Source organism: Rana temporaria, chromosome 3 (assembly GCF_905171775.1).
Source record: "Rana temporaria chromosome 3, aRanTem1.1, whole genome shotgun sequence".
Classification (NCBI taxonomy): Eukaryota; Metazoa; Chordata; class Amphibia; order Anura; family Ranidae; genus Rana; species Rana temporaria.
The window spans coordinates 37,474,890-37,493,905 of NC_053491.1; the positions used below are offsets into that span (position 1 = coordinate 37,474,890).

Sequence of the window (19,016 nt, forward strand, 5' to 3'; positions counted from 1 at the left end):
TTCCCACTAGTACCAAGGATGGGACACTATTCTTCCCACTAATACCAAGGATGGGGCACTATTCTTCCCACTAGTACCAAGGATGGGGAACTATTCTTCCCACTATTACCAAGGATGGGGCACTATTCTTCCCACTAGTACCAAGGATGAGACACTATTCTTCCCACTATTACCAAGGATGGGGCACTATTCTTCACACTAGTACCAAGGATGGGACACTATTTTTCCCACCAGTACCAAGGATGGGGAACTATTCTTCCCACTATTACCAAGGATGGGGAACTATTCTTCCCGCAAGTACCAAGGATGGGACACTATACTTCCCACTAGTACCAAGGATGGGGGAACTATTATTCCCACTAGTACCAAGGATGGGACACAATTATTCCCACTAGTACCAAGGATGGCGCACTATTCTTCCCACTAGTACCAAGGATGGGACACTATTCTTCCCACCAGTACCAAGGATGGGACACTATTCTTTCCACTAATACCAAGGATGGGACACTATTCTTCCCACTAGTACCAAGGATGGGACACTATTCTTCACACTAGTACCAAGGATGGGACACTATTCGTTCCACTAGGACCAAGGGTGGGACACTATTCTTCCCACTATTACCAAGGATGGGACACTATTCTTTCCACTAATACCAAGGATGGGACACTATTCTTCCCACTAGTACCAAGGATGGGACACTATTCTTCACACTAGTACCAAGGATGGGACACTATTCGTTCCACTAGGACCAAGGGTGGGACACTATTCTTCCCACTAGTACCAAGGATGGGACACTATTCTTCCCACTAGTACCACGGATGGGACACTATTCTTCCCACTAGTACCAATAATGGGGCACTATTCTTCCCACTAGTACCAAGGATGGGACACTATTCTTTCCACTAATACCAAGGATGGGACACTATTCTTCCCACTAGTACCAAGGATGGGGCACTAATCTTTCCACTACTACCAAGAATGGGGCACTAATCTCTCCACTACTACCAAGGATGGGGCACTAATCTGTCCACTACTACCAAGGATGGGGCACTAATCTTTCCACTACTACCAAGGATGGGGCACTAGTATTTCTCCTACTGACCACAGGTGCTATGTAATTTTTTTTACTCCCAATGACCACCCAGCCTGAGAAATTTTCTACTGCCACTGGCCACATTCTGTCCTTCCTAAAGTCTGAAGGACAGTAATCTGGCCCTTTGTTTTGAAAGCTTGGACACCCCTAATTTAGATTAACACTTTATTAGCTTTACCCTTTTGGGGGTGCACCACTAGGGTACCTGTACCTCAATATTAGCCATTAGTGAAGTTCATGAGCTGAAGGGGGGGCAGATACAGTATATGGCGTAACATCTCTAGCACACACACCAAATCACTGGAACAATGACGGAGTAATGGGATCACACCTCTAACAAAGAACCTTAAAAACCTTCCCCTTGTTCCCCCATAATAGGTTTTCTCCACATACCCTCCACTACAGAGTATTAATATAACATCCTTGTATATTAATTTTTTTTTTTTTTTTTTTTTTTCATGTAACATAATTTCTACAATTAACAGTGTTGGGTCAGAAAGAAACAATTCATTATGGTCCCCCGATGTTCAGTATTTGTCATACACCCCCCTTCCCTAATTAAACACTCATTGTTATTTTGTAAAAACAAAATATTTTAATGAGGAATAAACATTTAAATAGGTAATGTTGGTTAATGATTATGTTTAATGACATCTATTTCTTTTAATGTGTATCCAGACCTGGGGAAGGAGGATAGATTATTACTATTAGGTCTATTGAATATATATTTGTAGACAGTGACATCTAGTGGCTACTTCTAGAAAAGCTCCATGGAATTTGTGGCTTTTGCACACGCTATGGAGAGCATTTATTATTATTATTATTAGGCTTAGAGGGGTTTTCCACCGTTTTTTTAAGTTTATTAAAAGTCAGCAGCTACAAAAAGTGTAGCTGCTGGCTTTTAATAAACAGACACTTACCTGCTCCACGGGTCCAGCGACGCGCCGGCCGGGGCTCCGCTCCTCGCCCCCCCTCGCCGGCCGGCGTCTTCATTCTTAGTGTGGGCACCCGGCAGTGACAGCTTTCGAATTCAGGGTCGGGCACCCACTGCGCATGCGCGAGCGGCAGTGCGCATGCGCGAGCGGCGCCGTCCGATTGGACAGGCGCTCGCCTACAGTGAGGGGCTGTAAAAAGGCGATTAAGCTAATCGCCTTTCCAGCCCCTCGGCGGAAGGAGGAAGTGGGACAGGAAGTCCCCTTCTCCTGAAGCCCCCACTCCCCCCCCCCAAAAAAATTACATGCCAAATGTGGCATGTAAGGGGGGCGAGGAGTGGGTTAAGCGGAGGTCCATTTTTAGGTGGAACTCCTCTTTAAGTCACATTGTTGTTTTAAAGTGCGTCATGCTGTGCATTGGGGTACGGCATTCTGTTCATTTGATGGGATGCCTATTGCAACAAAATGGGTGCTTGAAGTATTTTTGTAATATAGTGTCCCATAACTTTCACTTCAGTAAAACCTTGGTTTGAGAGTAACTTGGTTTGAGAGCGTTTTGCAGGACATGCAACATTTATAAATACATTTGACTTGATAAACAAGCGGTGTCTTGATATACAAGTAGCGTCATGTAACATCTGAGTATAAAAGAGAAGGGAGGCGCCTCTAAGTGTAGCAATATGGTTACATTTATTGAAGGTACAACATTTAGCTACATTAATGCCACGGACACACGGTCGGAATTTCCGATGGGAGCTTTTCATCTGATATTCTGATCGTGTGTATGCCCCATGTGGACTTTTTCCATTGGAATTTCCGACGGACTTAGATAAGAGAGCAGGTTCTCAATTTTTCAGAGGGAAAAAATTCCTATCGGGAAATCCGTTTGTCTGTATGGAATTCCAACGGGAAAAAAAACATGAATGCTCGGAAACAATTTGAAGCATGCTCGGAAATAATTTGAAGCATGCTCGGAAACAATTTGAAGCATGCTCGGAAACAATTTGATGCATGCTCGGAAGCATTGAACTTATTTTCTCGCCTTGTCGTAGTGTTGTACATCACCGCGTTCTTAATGCTCGAAAGTTCCGAGAACTTTTGTGTGTGTGCAAGCCAAGCTTGAGCAGAATTCCATCGGAAAAACTATTGTGAATAAATGGTTAAAACTTGTGAATAAATGGTTGTGGAACGAATCATTTGAGTTTCCATTATTTCTTATGGGGAAATTTGCTTTGATATACAAGTGCTTTGGATTACAAGCATGCTTCCGGAAGGAATTATGCTCGCAATCCAAGGTTTTACTGTATTGCATTATACCATATGTTGTGGTGCAAGTCATAGCAGGTGCATTGGTAAGGTATGTAGAAGTGCCATTAACAAATAATGGCATGGCACCGTACCAAAATGCATACAGTTAGCTAGATTCAGAAAGACTTAGGCCGGCGTATCAGTAGATACGCCAGCCTAAGTCTGAATCTGCGCCGACGCAAATTTAAGCGTATTCTGGTAACCAGATACACTTAAGTTAGGCTAAGATATGAGCGGCGTAAGTGTCTTACACCGTCGTATCTTAAAGTGTAATTTTTAGGCTGGCCGCTAGGTGGCGCTTCCATTGCGGTCGGCGTAGAATATGTAAATCACTAGATACGCCGATTCACGAACGTACGCCCGGCCTACGCAGTACAGATACGCCGTTTACGTAAGGCATTTTCAGGTGTATAGTTATTCCATCAAATAGCTGGACTAGTAATGTTAAGTATGGCCGTCTTTCCCGCGTCGAAATTTGAAAATTTTACGTTGTTTGCGTAAGTCGTCCGTGAATAGGGCTGGACGTAATTTACGTCCACGTCGAAACCAATACGTCCGTGCGGCGTACTTAGCCGCAATGCACACTGGGATATGTACACGGACAGCGCATGCGCTGTTCTTAAAAAACGTCAATCACGTCAGGTCAACCCATATTAACATAAAACACTCCCCCTCAGCCTATTTTGAATTAGGCGCGCTTATGCCCGCCGCATTTACACTACGCCGCCGTAACTTAGCAGGCAAGTACTTTGTGAATCATGTACTTGCCTCGCTAGCTTACGGCGGCGTAGTGTAAACACGATACACTACGCCACCGCAAAGTTAAGGCAGTCTTTCTGAATCCACCTAAGTGTGTTTTTTTGCATGTAAAGCCGGCCCTAGATGGAGCTATTTTCTTTCCTGCAACCACAGTCAGTGTTGATGTGCTGAAAAACTCGGCGAGTATATACATTATTTTTTCATTAAAGTGTATATTTTTCCCCCCAAAAAATAGCTTTTGCAAAACGGCTGCATAAATATCATGTGACATAAAAAATTCCCATTTGATCCCCTAGGGTCCCTGCTAAAAAAGAAAAAAAAAAAGTACAATGTTTGGAGGTTATAAGTAATTTTCTAGCCAAAAATACTGATTTAAACTTGTAAAGAAAAATTGCCAGAAAAAAGCCTGGCTGGCAAGTGGTTACATATGGACGTAACGTGAAACATGGACCAAGAGGTGAAGTTAGCCATAAAGTGCATATTTTGAACACAAAAGTGGCTATGGGGGTTATTTATAAAAAAAAGAAATTCTGGATGAATGTCACAATGAAACATCTTTTTGAATTCTGACCATATTTTGCTTATTACAGAGATTTCCTATTAATGTTGGCTCCATCTAGTGGCCATAGTGTGGTATTTCCTGATGGATGTATTTCAGAAGAAATGCTACATTATGGCCACTAGATGGGGCTAACAATCGTAAGAAATCTCTGTATTAGACAAAACATGGTAAGAATTTGTGATAGCTGGGTGAATCCTTTTTATATATATATATATATATATATATATATATATATATATATATATATATATATTGTTTTATAAATAGACCCCTAAGTGTGCAGCACATTATCCTTGTAGAACTGGGGCTCTGGCTTTGATCCCCTCTATCTGTAAAATCTCTGGATAACCGGCAACTTACTACCTGGCACCAGTCTAAAAACTCATTAACAAAACTCAGGTCATTTTAACAAGAACAAATGAGAGGGGAAAGGTCTGCCAATCTATTTCTGCATCCTGACAAGGAAACCCGGTGGAGAAAAGCAACTAGAGAACTATACAAAAGGTTGACATCAGCGCCATGGCAACAGACAGACAGTGGTTATTATTTTGTGATCAGAAGCCGTTATGACGGACCTTCATGGGAAAACAGAATATTCAGTCTGGCCACGATAATTGTGCAAGTTTACTTATTAAAGGGTAAGTTCTCCTGTACACACATTACCCCCAAAATGTCCCCATGCACCAAAGTGTCCCCAATATATTAAAATGCTGTGCTCCATCCCCCAAAAAAATGGCCGCCGCTGTCCCCAATCCATCCTGCAGGTGGGGGGATGCACCCAGCGCCAGATGCCTGGTCCCAGAAACCCACAACTGAGCCCTCCCCCGTCCTCCCTCCTCAACCGCGCATTTGCAGTCCACTCGCTTTCGCAGCTCAGCTAATTTTGCGAGTTAGGTTCACATCTACGCATGTGCGGCTGATGCGTTTTTGAGGCCCTTTTTTCTGGCATGTTTTGCTTTCTTCTTTTTTTATGTGTTTTCAATGTTTTTGGGATGTGTTAATGTTGCTAGGAAGTAGTGTCGGTTGTCATGCAGGAAAACGCACCAAAAATGAATGTGCATGCATATTTTATGTGTTTATGACACAATTTTATTAAGTCCTGGTTCACACTGATGCGGTGTGAGATTTGCAGCGATTCCTGTGCGTTTTCCACATCGCAAGTGATTGTAAAGGTTAAAGTGATACTAAAACTTTGTTTGTTTTTTTGTTTTTGTTTTTTAAATAACAAACATGTCATACTTACCTCCACTGTGCAGTTCGTTTTGCACAGAGTGGCCCCGATCCTCGTCTTCTGGGGTCCCTCAGGGGCTCTTGCATCTCTTCCCCACATCAGATAACCCCCTCTGGAAAGCTCTCCTCCAAGGGGGTTACCTTGCAGGCACGCTCCTATGTCATACACACAGCGTCCATAGACGCCGAGTGTATGACTCGGCCCCGCCCCTCAGCTCCTGTGTCATTGGATTTGATTGACAGCCGCAGGAGCCAATGGCTGCGCTGCTATCATTTTATCCAATCAAAGCCAGGACTCGAGGAGAGAAGGACGGCGGGGACGCGCCCACAGAAATTCGGGGCTCGGGTAAGTAAAACAGGGGGGGGGGGCAGTGACTGCAAAGTGTTTTTTCACCTTAATGCATAGGATGCATTAAGGTGAAAAAACACGAGGGCCAGATTCACGTAGAATAGTGCAAAACTGCGGCGGCGTAACGTATGACATTTACGTTACACCGCCGCAAGTTTTACAGGCAAGTGCTTTATTCTCAAAGAACTTGCCTGTAAAGTTGCGGCGGCGTAGCGTAAACGTCCCTAAAATTTACCGATGTGCATTGCGTTAAATGACGTCTCAAGGACGTCATTGGTTTCGACGTGAACGTAAATGGCGTCCAGCCCCAATCACGGACGAGTTACGCAAACGACGTAAAATTTTCAAATTGCGACGCGGGAACGACGGCCATACTTAACATTGGATACGCCACCTAGGGGGCATGTTTATCTTTACGCTGCATATCTCTTACAGAAACGGCGTAAATTTACTGCGACGGGCAATCGTACGTTTGTGAATCGGCGTAACGACTCATTTGCATATTCTAAATCGACCTCAATGGAAACGCCACCTAGCGGCCAGCGTAAATATTGCACCCTAAGATACGACGGCGCAGTGTATCTCAGTTTGAGAATACATTTAAACATACGACGGGATTTGGAGTTACGTCGGCGTATCTACTGATACGCCGGCGTAACTCTGGCCCACGAGGCTTTAAAACCCCTTTAATTTTCTTTGTTTGAAATAACAAACATGTCCTTCGTACCGCCTCTGTGTAAGGGTTTTGCACGGAGTGGCCCAATCCTTCTATTCTGGGGTCCCCCGGCGGCGCTCCTACTCCGCATTGAGTGCCCTCACAGAGAGGCACTTTCCATGGGGACACTCGTACGGGCGTGTGCCCGAGTCTTGCTGCTGCGTCCATTGACCGAGACAGCAGGACTTGGCTCTGCCCCCCCTGGGCCCCATGTCACAGGATTTGATTGACAGCAGCGGGAACCAATGGCCCCTGCTGCTATCAATTTATCCAATGAGGACCCGAGACACCGGCTGGAGCTGCTGGGCTCGTTCTTGTCGCTGGAACGATCGGGCTCAGGTAATTAAAAGGGGGGGGGTCTCGGGGGCTGCTGCACCCCAGAAGGCTTTTCATCTTAATGCATAGTACTGGTTCTCACTCTGTCACAAGCGATTGCGGGTGCCCGGTGCGAGCAGGGGGCACCTAGTGGCCACAATGCAAACCTGCTGCTGTAAAACTACGGTGGGCGGTCAGCAATCGGTTAAGGAGATATTTTTTGCACCTACAAGTAAGCCTTAATCTAGGCTTATCTGTAGGTGCAAGTTCTGTGGTTGGGTTTACAACCACTTTAATATAAAAAGTGGGCCAGATTCACAAAGAGATACGACGGTGTATCTCCTGATACGCCGTCGTATCTCTGAGTTCTGCCGGTCGTATCTATGTGACTGATTCATAGAATCAGTTACGCATAGATATTCCTAAGATCCGACAGGTGTAACTGTGTTAGGTGGCGTTTCGGTTTATTTACACAATGAATATGCAAATGAGGAGATACGCCGATTCAGAAACGAACGACCGCCCGGCGCTTTTTTTTTACGTCGTTTGCGTTCGGCTTTTTCCGGCGGATAGTTACCCCTGGGTTTATGAGGCGCAGCCAATGTTCAGTATGGCCGTCGTTCCCGCGTCCCGATTTGAAAATTTTACGTCGTTTGCCTAACTCGTCCGTGAATGGGGCTGGACGCCATTTACGTTCACGTCGAAACCAATGACGTCCTTGCGACGTCATTTAGCGCAATGCACATCGGGAAATTTTAGGGGCGGCGCATGCGCAGTATGTTCGGCGCGGGAACGCGCCTAATTTAAATGCTCTACGCCCCCTACCCGGCTCATTTGAATTACGCGGGCTTGCGCCGGAGGATTTACGCTACGCCGCCGCAACTTTACAGGCAAGTTCTTTGTGAATAAAGCACTTGCCTGTAAAACTTGCCGCGGTGTAACGTAAATGACATACGTTACGCCGCCGCAGAGATACGCAGATCTCTGAGAATCTGGCCCAATGTGTTTTTTCTCCTGACGAGATTCTGGCCCGTGTGTACAGGGCTTAAGGGAGAGAGGAATGGAAGGGGATTAGAGAAGAAAAGGAAAAAGAGAGAAAAGAAAAGGAGAGTCAAGAGGGGTGGTTTAGAAGAAAGGACCAGGTGTGGGAGAAAATCAAGAGTTCAGATTGATAAGAGGGTTTGATCTAATGAGGAGGGCAATGTGTAAACTGGGGGATCAGATCCAACATTTCAAACCCGTCTGGCTTTTTTAAAGTGCAATTTAAGTGCAAAAGAAAATCAAAGAGTAGAGGGCGCCAATGGTGGAAAGTGACCTCGGCCAGGGGGGGGGAGTAGGGAAAGAATTTCGCCCCAGTTCCTCACCTCTTAATTCCAGTTCTACAATGCCGCTTTCATCTTCCAGCCCATCAATGATCTCACACTTGTACTTCCCATGATCCTCCAGGCGCAGATCGGTAATGACGAGAGAAACCTCATGTGGGGCGCTCTGGAGAAGGTGGACCCGACCTTTGTACTCCCCGAAGCTCCGATGCCTCAGTCCAATGGCCACCAGCACGTCCTTCTCCTTTGTGTTGTCTTTGTGCAGCTTGGACCACTTCACGCGAAATCTTCTTGGAGCCGATAATTTCGGTTCATAGTGGAAAGAGCAAGGAAGAGTAATGTTACCTCCGCGATAACCAAAGAGGGCATCTTCGGGTGTAGTAACCACAAGCTTCACACCATTGAAGTGGGCCACTGAAACGGAAATAAATATGTTCATAAAGAAGGAATGGTAAAATCACAGCAATAATAACATATTCTTATTAATGAAACATCTCAGTAGAGTGTTATACGTACAAATAGGGGCAGCACAGGGGCTTACATTTGCCATACACTAGCATCATTTCATTAAAATCCTTCCCAGCTCCTCGCTAAGACTCTTTTTGTTCTCATTACTAAATAAAACCCCCAAAAAATGTAAATAGTGAAAACATTTGCTGCTGCAATATACACTATGGGCCAGATTCTCGTACATCGGCGTATCTTTGCGGCGGCGTAACGTATCCGATTTACGTTACGCCTCTGCAACTTAGACGGGCAAGTGCTGTATTCTCAAAGCACTTGCTCCGTAAGTTGCGGCGGCGTAGCGTAAATCGGCCGGCGTAAGCCCGCCTAATTCAAATTTGAGCATTGCTCCTAATACGCCGCAAGGACGTATTGGTTTTGACGTGAACGTAAATTACGTCCAGCCCCATTCACGGACGAGTTACGCAAACTACTTAAAATTTTCAAATTTCGTTGCGGGAATCTCTGGGGGATCTCTGATGGGGGAGTCTGTGATGGGGGATCTGTTATCTGGGCCTTTGTGATGGGGATCTGTTATGGGTGATCTGTGGTGGGGGATCTGCTATGGGGGGAAATCTGTGATGGAGGGCTCTGTGATGGAGAGGAGTTTATGATGGGGGCTCTGTAATGGAGAGAAGTCTCAGATGGGGGGGATCTGTGATGGGGGGATCTGCGGTGGGGGGGATCTATGATGGGGGTGGGGAGTCTGTGATGGAGAGGAGTTTGTGATGGGGGGGGATCTGTGATGAGGAGAGGTTCTGTGATGAGGGGATTCTGTGAAATACAAATAAGTTTATGTTGATTAAAATTCTTCTTTATTTTAAATATTGTATTGTTCTTCCATGTTTTTTTGGACTACAAATATGATGTGTGCATAGGAATTTGTTCCTATTTTTCCCGTGAACTGGCCCCCCTTTGTTATAGCATCCAGCAAGACATTTTGGCCCCTTTCTGTTCCAACATGACTGCATACCAGTGCACAAAGCAAGGTCCATAAAGACATGGATGAGCGAGTTTGGGGTGGATGAACTTGACTGGCTTGCACAGAGTCCTGACCTCAACCTGATAGAACACCTTTGGGCTAAATAAGAGCGGAGACTGCGAGTCAGGCCTTCTCATTCACATCAGTACCTGACCTCACAAATGCACTTCTGAAAGAATGGTGAAACATTCCCATAGACACACTCCTAAACCTTGTGGACAGCCTTCTCAGAAGAATTGAAGCTGCTATAGCTGTAAAGAGTGGGCCAACTCAATATTGAACCCTATGGACTGGGATGTCATTAAAGTTACATGTGCGTGTAAAGGCAGGTGTCCCAACGATTTTGGTAAATATACATACATATATATATATATATATATATATATATATATATATATATATATATATATACACACACACACACACACACACACACACACACACACACACACACACACACACACACACACACATATATATATATATATATATATATATATATATATATATATATATATATATATATGAAAAAAAGAATATATTGTTTTATGTAAAAGACAGGCAGTTGCATAAGATTACAAAGTTCGGAAGAAAGAATCTATTCTGCCCTTACAAAATGTTTGTGATTTTATATATGTGTATGTGTATATAATATATATATATATATATATATATATATATATATATATATATTTATAAATATACCGGTATTCGGTTTTTCATATATATATATATATTTTTATATATATACATACATATACACACACACATACACATATATAAAATCACAAATGTTTTGTAAGGGCAGAATAGATTCTTTCTTCCGAACTTTGTAATCCTATGCAACTGCCTGTCTTTTACATCTTGAACACTAGGTGGTGCTAATATATAACTGATATTGTTTCATGAGGCCATAAATACAGTATATGGAGTATATTTATATATATATGGCATACCAATGACAGCTACATTCCCATGATTCATAGCTGAGTAGAAATGTACAAAAAATAAATAAAGTTTTGAAGTATAATTTCTGGATAAGGTTTTGCAGAAACCAACTAGAAGTTCTGTATATGTATCTATACTCATTTTTTTTTCTTTCTAATTTTGGATAGAAGAATTAGAACCCCTGTCAGGTTTTACTGTTGTCCAGGACTCCATTAGAGACATTTCCCCTTATTCACTGCCCGAGGGATAACTTTCCCCTAGAAAGGAAGTGAAGGAAATTCTCCAATAGCAACACAACAGAAGTAAAAGGGTATATTTGTGAATGTACAATGTATATTTAAAGCGCTGCGTAAATTGACGGCGTTATATAAGCACCTAAATAATAATAATAATATTTTAAGTTAAAGCTATACTCCAGGAATGATCTTAATTGCATTATTATATTGGTCCAGCTTGGCATACTGTAAGTATGTATATCTCATAAGTGATGGACCACTAACTGACAATCACTGTAGTAGTCAGTGCTGCTACAATGGTAGCTGTGATCTTCCTGGTCCTTTGTCATCACTGTCCCCATTCACAGAACTACTATTTTAAGGCAGTCTCTGATTGGACAAGTTAGAGATTGTGACATCACTACCCCTCATCTCTGCCTCGTCTTGTAATCATTGGGATAGATTCAGGTACCTGTTACGGCGGCGTATCTCCAGATACGCCGCCGTAATTTCAAATCTGCGTCGGCGTTTCGTTACGCCGATTCACAAAGGCAGTTACGCTGAAAAAATAGGCTTCCTCCACCGACGTAACTTGATTGCGGCGGCGTAGAATTGTGTGCAATATCACTTTGGCCGCTAGGGGCACTTCCGTTGTTGTCGGCGTAGAATATGCTAATTTCCTAGATACGCAGATTCACAAACGTACGTGCGCCCGGCGTTTGTTTTTTACGTCGTTTGCGTTAAGGCTTTTTCGGCGTAAGGCTGCTCCTGCTATTAGGAGGCGTGGCCAATGTTAAGTATGGACGTCGTTCCCGCTTCGAAATATGAATTATTTACGTCGTTTGCATAAGTTATTCGCGAATAGGGCTGGACGTAATTTACGTTCACGTCGAAACCAATACGTCGTTACGCCGTACTTGGAAGCAATGCACACTGGGATATGTACACGGACAGCGCATGCGCCGTCCGTAAAAACCGTCAATCACGTCAGGTCATCATACATTTACATAAAACACGCTCCCCCTTCCACATTTGAATTACGCGCGCTTATGCCAGCCCCATTTACGCTACGCCGCCGCAACTTACGGAGCAAGTGCTTCGTGAATACAGCACTTTCTCCTGTATGTTACGGCGGCGTAGCGTAAATACGATACGCTACGCCGCCGTTAGATTGCGCGCCCCTACCTGAATCCACCCCATTGAAAACAATATTTTGTGAATGGCAGCAATGCAGAACAAGCAGCTTTCCTACTGCTCATTGACCACAAGGGGGCACTCACAGCTGCTGGAGGATCACAGCGATCACTGTAGTAGCACCAAATACTACACTGATTGTCACTTTCATTGGCGGTCCCAATGGTATGAGACATACTTACGTTGTGCCAAGCTGGACCAATGTGACAAGAGACAGATGGGAAGGTGGAGGGCCTTCTGACCTTAGGCAGATGATGAGTCCACCCGGGATGACACTGTGATCTCCCCTCCTCCTCGCCTCCACTGTTCGAGCCGGAGTGCTGGATGTGGCCGTCCATTGAGGCTGTTCCTTCTCCTCCCAGCCGAACAGGAAGTGGGTCCTGAGACTCCCTGGCCAATCGCATACCTCCCAACCGTCCCGGATTCCGCGGGACCCTCCCGCAATTTAAAGTGTGTCCCGGGGACTAGACTAGAGTCCCGGAAAACAGGGCCCCCGGGCGCGACATTTTGGTGGGGCGACATTCCGTGCCTCCATGTTTGTTTTGGCTTCCCGCCGCCATGTTTGAGTCCGGTGCCCTGTGATTGGGTGTATGGTGGTCATGTGCGGCGTGGGGCTGGCCTGTCAGCGATCATCTAGAAGTCCCGCCTCCGCACATGACCGCTACACGCCCAATCACAGTGCGACGGTACAGTGCAGTCATATTTGCACAGGTAGGAGACCCCCCCCCCCCCCTGCTGAACAACTTTGATCCCCCCCCTCAACAACTTTGATCCCCGGCCAGCGCCCCCCCCCCCCCCGCTCAACAAGATGTCCCGCATTGGATTTTTTAAATATTGGGAGGTATGCAATCGGGTCTCAGGACCTGAAGCCGCTTCCTAATTGGAGAATCAGGAAAACAATAGTGAATATTAATTCTCTATTGTCACACAACTGGGTGGGCTCAGGGCACAGTGCTCTGCGCCCCGAGCCCACCCTTTCTTGAAGCCAATTAGAGCCTCGAGCTCTTATTATGTGCTTAAAAAAAAAAAACATTGGAATCCATGCGTCCAGTGCCCTGCATGTAGATTAGGGGCCGGGCACATGCATAAGGGGGGCCCCTGCCCCCCTAATGAATGGTCCGCCACTGTGTTCAACTAACAATTTCCTGACGGGCTCTTTGGAATTGTCAATCAAAGGATGTTGAGTAGAAGAGGGCCACAGAAAGTGAATTTCAGTCAGTTCATGAACAATGAGCCAACATTTGAACAGTGTATAGTCAGCTTAACCACTTCAGCCCTGGAAGAATTCAACATCTATCTTCGCCCTCTCTTTGATATTATCAGTAGCCAAGAACTACTCTATCACTCTTATGCAGACGATACGCAACTGTATTTTCGCATCTGCAACAAAAAGGATCATCATCCCAGTTTAGAGAAATGTCTCTCTTTGATAGAAAACTGGATGACTAAGAGTTATCTCAAACTCAACAGTTCAAAAACAGAACTCCTTATGTTTCACGCCAGCCGAAAGAGTCAACTGGCAACAACCTGGACACCCCCGCCCATTCTGGGCCAAATCATCACCCCTAGCTCCAAAGTCAAAAGTCTCGGGGTCATCTTCGACACCTTCATGACAATGGACGCACAAATAGGGTCAGTAGTCAGCGGAGCGCACCATCTGTTGCGCCTACTACGCAGACTTATTCCATTTATCCCCAAAGAAGACGTAGCAGTCGTGGTGGGAACAATCGTGAATTCCAGACTGGACTATGCAAATGCCCTTTACCTCGGACTCCCAAAGTACCAAATCTCTCGTCTGCAAGTCGTACAGAATACGGCCGCCAGACTTGTGACTGGGAAAAAAAAATGGGAATCAATCTCACCTTCGTTGAGAACCCTTCACTGGCTGCCAGTAAAAGACAGAATTGCATTTAAAGCACTCTGCCTGACACATAAGTGCATCCATGGGAAGGCTCCGCAATATCTTTGCGACAAGATAGAACCTCACAATTCGAATCGCGTTCTGCGATCCACCGACCAAAATCTGGTCAGGGTACCAAAAACCAAATACAAGTCCAAAGGAGAAAGAAGGTTTGCTTTTCAGGGTCCTAGACTATGGAACGCTTTACCAACCAGCATTCGGTTGGAGGAAAACCACCTGACTTTCAGAAGACGAATCAAAACTCTGCTCTTTTGATGACATGAGACACGAACAACTAGCGCCCAGAAGCGATTCAGTTCGCATGCGCCGCGCTTTATAAGTTTTTCATTCATTCATTCATTCATTCATTCATTCATTCATTCATTCAAGAATTGGCTGCTCAATGATCAGGCCATTTTTTGCGATTCAACACTGCGTCGCTTTAACTGACAATGCGACGCTGTACCCAAACAAAATTGACGTCCTTTTTTTCCCACAAATAGAGCTTTCTTTTGGTGGTATTTGATGATCTCTGCAATTTTTATTTTTTGCGCTATAAACAAAAGAAGAGCGGCAATTTGGGAAAAAAAAAAACACAATATTTTGTACTTTTAGCTATGATAAATATATATTTTTTTTAAAAGTGAATTTTTCCTCAGTTTAGGCCGATATGTATTCTTCTACATATTTTTGGTAATAAAAATCGCCATAAGCGTATATTGATTGGTTTGCGCAAAACTTATAGCATCTACAAAATAGGGGATAGATTTATAGCATTTTTATTATTATTATTATTTTTACTAGTAATGGCGGCGATCTGCGATTTTTATCGGGACTGCGACATTATGGCGGACACATCGGACACTTTTGACACATTTTTGGGACCATTGGCATTTATACAGCGATCAGTGCTATAACAATGCACTGATCGCTGTAAAAATGTCACTGGCAGGGAAGGGGTTAACACTAGGGGGCGATCAAGGGGTTAATTGTGTTCCCTGGTGAGTGTTCTAACTAAAGGGGGGATGGGACTTATCTAGAGGAAATTACAGATCGTGGTTCCTAGCTATTAGGAACTCACGATCTACATTTCCTCAGCTCACAGAACAGGGATGTGTGTGTTTACACACACACACACGTCCTTGTTCTACCTCTCGTGCCCGGAGATCGCTCTTTGCCGGCGGTCATCGCAACCGCTGGTCATGAGCATCGGCATCCCTGCGATGTAGTGGAGCCAACCTGCCGCAGGTCCGCAAGCGATTAAAGTTCCACTTATGTATTTATTATTTTTTTATGTATATGTTAATTAGGGTTGTCCCGATACCGATACTAGTATCGGTATCGGGACCGATTCCGAAGTATTTGCGGGAGTACTCGTACTCCCGCAAATACCCCCGATACCGAAATAGAATACTCCCCCCCGCCGCCACCGTTGCCCCTGCCGACGCATCCCGCCGCATCCCCGCTTGGTTAATACGGGCGGGGAACATTACAGCTTTCATTTGAATAGCTGTAGTGTTTCCCGCCGCGTATAGACACTCCCCCTTGCTCGGGTGAACTGTCCAATCCCGAGCAAGGGGGAGTGTCTATACGCAGCGCGGCGCGAAAGACTACAGCTATTCAAATGAAAGCTGTAATGTTCCCCGCGCGTATTAACCAAGCGGGGATGCGGCGCAGCGGCAGCATGTATGGTAAGGGGGACATGGCTGCATATATGGGGGGGGCATGGCTGCATATGGGGGGGACATGGCTGGATATGGGGGGGGACATGGCTGCATATGGGAGGGGACATGGCTGGATATGGGGGGGGGACATGGCTGCATATGGGGGGGACATGGCTGCATATGGGCGGGACATGGCTGCATATGGGGGGGGGACATGGCTGCATATGGGGGGGGACATGGCTGCATATGGGGGGGGGACATGTCTGCATATGGGGGGGACATGGCTGGATATGGGGGGACATGGCTGGATATGGGGGGGACATGGCTGGATATGGGGGGGACATGGCTGCATATATGGGGGGACATGGCTGCATATGGGGGAGACATGGCTGCATCTGTGCGGGGACATGGCTGCATATGTGGGGGGACATGGCTGCATATATGGGGGGGACATGGTTGCATTTGTGGGGGGACATGGCTGCATTTGTGGGGGGGACATGGCTGCATATATGGGGGGGACATGGTTGCATTTGTGGGGGGGACATGGCTGCATATATGGGGGGGACATGGTTGCATTTGTGGGGGGACATGGCTGCATTTGGGGACACATTTAAAAAAAAAGTACAGGTGTTCGGTATCGGCGAGTACTTGAAAAAAAGTATCGGTACTTGTACTCGGTCCTATAAAAGTGGTATCGGGACAACCCTAATGTTAATGTATTCTTCACTCAAAAAAGTCAACTATATTGCTTCCTCCAAATCTCCAAATTCCTCTTTCTTTTTTAGCTGCTGTGACCTGATTTCCTCTTGGATGCAGGGCTGTCTTAAAGTGGGTATAAACCCCCAAAAAAATGTTTATGTCACAATGTAGAGTATAAGATGTCCTATCATCTGTGCCCAGTCTTGCCACAGTTAATGTTATGTTTATCATAATATGAGGTGATCCACAGTATAAAAAGTGAAAAATCCACCCCTCCCCCACATAACACATCCTGGTAATATACAATGAACTGTGGATCACCTCATATTATGATAAACATAACATAACATATGATAAACATGTCCAAGCTAGATATGTAAATAACCTGTCACTCAAAGCAAGGAGAGAGGAAAGGACTTTTTATTTAGACAGGTTTTTATCTGGAAGTCTGTTAATTTTCACTGAACAATAAAAGAGGATTGCTCAGAGCTGGATTAACTCTGTGTGGCAAGACTGGGCACAGATGATAGGAAATCTTATACTCTACATTGTGACATAAAAACAATTTTTTGGGGGGTTTACATCCACTTTAATGAGAGGGTACACCAGGACCCCTGCACTTTCCCCAAAGCAGCTGGTCTTTGAGCCCACGCTGCCCCGAAATTGGGGGGCCCATGATGGCACTGAGAGTGATAGATAGACAGGGGAGGCAGTCTGCCTACTTGATGTCTGTTTACCTGCACTGTCATCATTGTAGGGGCCCCAGAGCATTAGGCCCCATACACACGATAGAATCCATCCGCTGAAAAATCCCAGCGAATGGGTTTCAGCGGATAGATCCTATGGTGTGTACACGCCAGCGGATCTGTTTCCGCGGATATTTCTCCCCTGGGATGGATTCCAGCAGATCAAATATTTGCCGACATGCTAAACAAATCTATCCGCTGGAATCCATCCCAACGGATGGATCCGCTGGTCTGTACAGACTCACCGGAGCCATCCGTCCGAAGGGATCCCCCGCATGCGTCGCAATGATTAGACGCATGCGTGGAATTCCTCGAGAGGATTTATTGCGGAAACGGTCCGCTGGACCGTATTCGCGGATAAATCCTCTCGTGTGTATGGGGCCTTACTTTGCCCAGGGGCCCATGATGCTATTAAGACGGCCCTGGTTGGAGGAAGGCTATGTTGGTTCTCCATGGCCCCGCTGTATGTAGGAATGTAGCCACTCTCTCTTGCTTACTCCTGAGATGGACTTAGGGTTGCCACCTTTTCTTCAAGCCAAACCCGAACACTTTAGCGGCACAGGGCACATTTTTTTCGTAGTATACACAATCGGATAATAAAAGACCTGGGGCACCTTTGGGTGCCTCAAGGACAGTGGTATTGCAGCGCGCTGCGGCAAACAGTGGGTGTAGCCAAACTGCTCTTGTCGGCATCTGGGCTGATGTGATCTGGGCCTCAGTGATGCCAAACCTGACCCCAAACAGCGGCCCGCATCTCCCGAATGGCAACAGATTTTTGTGTGACTACCTCAGTTACTTGGGGAGCCACAGCCCAGTCTAAATGTGTCCGGGTTTCAGGCAGACTGAAACCCGGACACAAGATCCCAAACCCGAACTGTCCGGGTGAATCCTGGACAGGTGGCAACCCTAGATGGACTATGGGAAAAGAGATCTTGCCTACCTTCTCCATTTCCATTGGCAGAGCCGTTATTCAGGATGTGATCATAGTAGAATCCATTGTAGAAAGGAAGACATTGACACGTGGCAAAGATCAAGAGTAAAACACTGATTTCGGTATGCATTGTACACCGGTAGGGTCACTCCGATACCAATGGATCTGAAAAACAGGAAAAAACGATGAGGGTTTCATTAATAATACTTGCATCTGTCCTTCCCAGAATATTGCTCTGAGTCTCGGACTGTTATTATCCTAAAAGTTCCTTTCCCCTTTCCAAACACTGATCATGCAATGAGACAAGTTTTACTTCATTTAGCAAGATTTCATCATATTCATTACAGGTTTTTTAAGTCATTTTTCCAAGTATTGTTTGTACTCTATGAAGTCAGGGTGCAACTTCACTGAAAAACACATAAAAGTTGTTCCAGCCATGACTTCAGTTCACATCCCCTGGCATTACTTGGTGGTGAGGTCTGCTCATTAGTGCCGGACAGATGTTTATCTTATCATATCATTTAATGCTAATGCCGCGTACACGCGATCATTTTTCAGCATGAAAAAAAACTTAGGGCCAGATTCTCGTAGACTGGCGTAAAACAGCGGCGGCGTAACGTATCTCATTTACGTTACGCCGCTGCAAG

The 19,016-nt window shown here is 45.3% G+C and overlaps 1 protein-coding gene across 1 annotated transcript in view; it reads right to left on the reverse strand.

Moving 5' to 3' along the window:
• Nucleotides 1-19,016, reverse strand: part of HAPLN3 (hyaluronan and proteoglycan link protein 3) — a 75,936-nt gene that overhangs the window by 8,673 nt on the left and 48,247 nt on the right. Inside the window, exons 2-3 of the mRNA XM_040342405.1 lie at nucleotides 18,379-18,534; nucleotides 8,629-9,000 (exon numbers count right to left, since the gene is read on the reverse strand). Of these exons, the coding sequence (XP_040198339.1) occupies nucleotides 8,629-9,000; nucleotides 18,379-18,499 (493 nt within the window). The 5' untranslated portion in view covers nucleotides 18,500-18,534. The remainder of the gene's footprint in view (nucleotides 1-8,628; nucleotides 9,001-18,378; nucleotides 18,535-19,016) is intronic.